The 2,000-nt window shown below is 34.3% G+C and overlaps 1 protein-coding gene across 1 annotated transcript; it reads left to right on the top strand.

Moving 5' to 3' along the window:
* Positions 1-453: 453 nt before the first annotated feature.
* On the top strand, positions 454-1,458 carry LOC125861359 (TMV resistance protein N-like). The gene is made up of 3 exons (XM_049541279.1): positions 454-553; positions 934-956; positions 1,249-1,458. The coding sequence occupies exons 1-3, from the start codon at positions 454-456 to the stop codon at positions 1,456-1,458; spliced, it is 333 nt and encodes a 110-aa protein (XP_049397236.1).
* Positions 1,459-2,000: the final 542 nt, after the last annotated feature.

Here is a 2,000-nt window from a genome sequence, read left to right on the forward strand (position 1 = left end):
TAGTTCCCTTGAGGAGTCGTGTGTCTTGCCCCGACACTCATCTTTGTATAGTAAAGGCTTCATAGATATACAATTTTGGAGAGTCTTTCAGTTTCAGATATTTTATTTAAAACTTATGTTTCATGATTAGTATATCCAGTTAAATTTTGAGCTTTAGTAAACTGTTTTAAAATGTTTCTTTCAATTTGATGCTTATGTATGCTTGAGTTAGTCTTCCGCTTGTAGTCATCCAGGATGAGGGTTCACTTAGGGACCAGAAATGGTTCTCGAGTGTCGACCACGTCCAGGGTGTAGGCTTGGGTCATGAAAGGACCGTATTGCTGAAACATTAAAAGTGTACCAGAACTTGTTTCGAAAAATTCATTTTTCCCTCTACCTACGATTGCCACCTACGCCCCGTAGGAGCTTCTACTGTCCAAAACTACATTTTCCAAATCTGAAGTGTTACAGAAAATGGACAAACAGTCATATCGGTTGTCTTCTATGTGGATCCATCACATGGTTGATACCAATGTGAGAGCTTTGCAAAAGCATTTGTCAAACACGAATCGAGGTATAAGGATGATGTTGAGGGGATGCAAAAGGTGGAAGGATGGAGGAATTTCTTAACTGCTACTGCAAATATAAAAGGATATGATATTCATGAAGGGTGAGTTAAACACACTTAATTGAAACAAACTACAAATAGTTATATTCTACTACAGAACAAAGAATTTGTACTCAAAACTGAATCTTAAATAATTATTCACATTTTCTAAAAGTTGAATTATGGTTGATTATATATGTTTCTATTTGTAAGAAGGCATAGCTCCTATAAAATTTATAACTCAATGATATTGTTAGGTAGATAATATTTTGATTTGTTCATCAAGATTTTGATATAGTCCTTTTCTTTTATCATATATAAGCATCATTTTTCATCTTTGTTTGCAGGATTGAGTCAGAGTCAGGCTGTAGTAAGCGTATTCTTGATCAAATTTTGTTTAAATGAAAGACTTCGATATCTTATTTCCACAAATTTGTGGGTAGAGGTGCTCAATTAAATAAAGTAGAATCCCAACTAAAGATGGAAATCGATGATGCTTGGATTTTTTGGATCTGGGAATGGGGGCGTCGGTAAAACGACAATAGTAAAGACTATCTTTTATAAACTCTTGTCCAAATTTAAAGATATTTGTTTCCTAGAGAAAATTTAAAAATAACATAGAATGCACTCTCTGCAAAATATCTTTCTCTCTAAATTGTTAGGGGGCGAAAGAAAGTTCTGTGAAAGATAAGGAGGAGGGGAGGAACCTGCTGGCTCAGAGACTTAAGTTTAAGAAGGTTTTAGTTGTGCTTGATGACATAGATCATAGAGACCAATTGGATTACCTAGCAAAGGAACTTGTTTGGCTTGGCAATTGTGGTAGGATTATTGCAACCACTAGATACAAGCATTTGATTGGAGAAAATTTATGAAGTGGAAACACTACTTGACTGTGATGTTATTAAATTGTTCAATCAATATGATTTGAAGGAAAAAGTTCCAAATGAGTGTTTTAAAAATCTAATGTTTGAGATAGTAAGTCATGCTAAAGGCCATCCTTTTAGCCCTAAAAGTGTGGGGTTCTTCATTAAACTAGATGGATATAACTGAGTGGGAATGGTCTTTGGTCCGAATAAAGAAAAACTCTAATAGATAAATTACTAAAAAACCTCAAAATAAGTTATGATGGGTTGGAGCCTGGAGATCGAGAAATATTTCTAGATATAGCATGTTTCTTCCAATGAATTAAAAAGGCAGAAGTCATGCTAGTTCTTGAGAGTTGTTATTCTTGACCAAAAATGGGATTGCGTGTTCTAGTTAACAAATCTCTCATGTTCATCTCTGAAAATGATATGATTGAAATGCATGACTTAATACAAGATATGGGTAAATATATAGTTTAAAAGCAAAAGCATCTGGGAGAACGTAGTAGTTTATGGAATGTTGAAGATTTCAAAGAAGTGACGATGAACAA

The sequence above is a fragment of the Solanum stenotomum genome, chromosome 4 (genome assembly GCF_019186545.1).
Source record: "Solanum stenotomum isolate F172 chromosome 4, ASM1918654v1, whole genome shotgun sequence".
Classification (NCBI taxonomy): domain Eukaryota; kingdom Viridiplantae; phylum Streptophyta; class Magnoliopsida; order Solanales; family Solanaceae; genus Solanum; species Solanum stenotomum.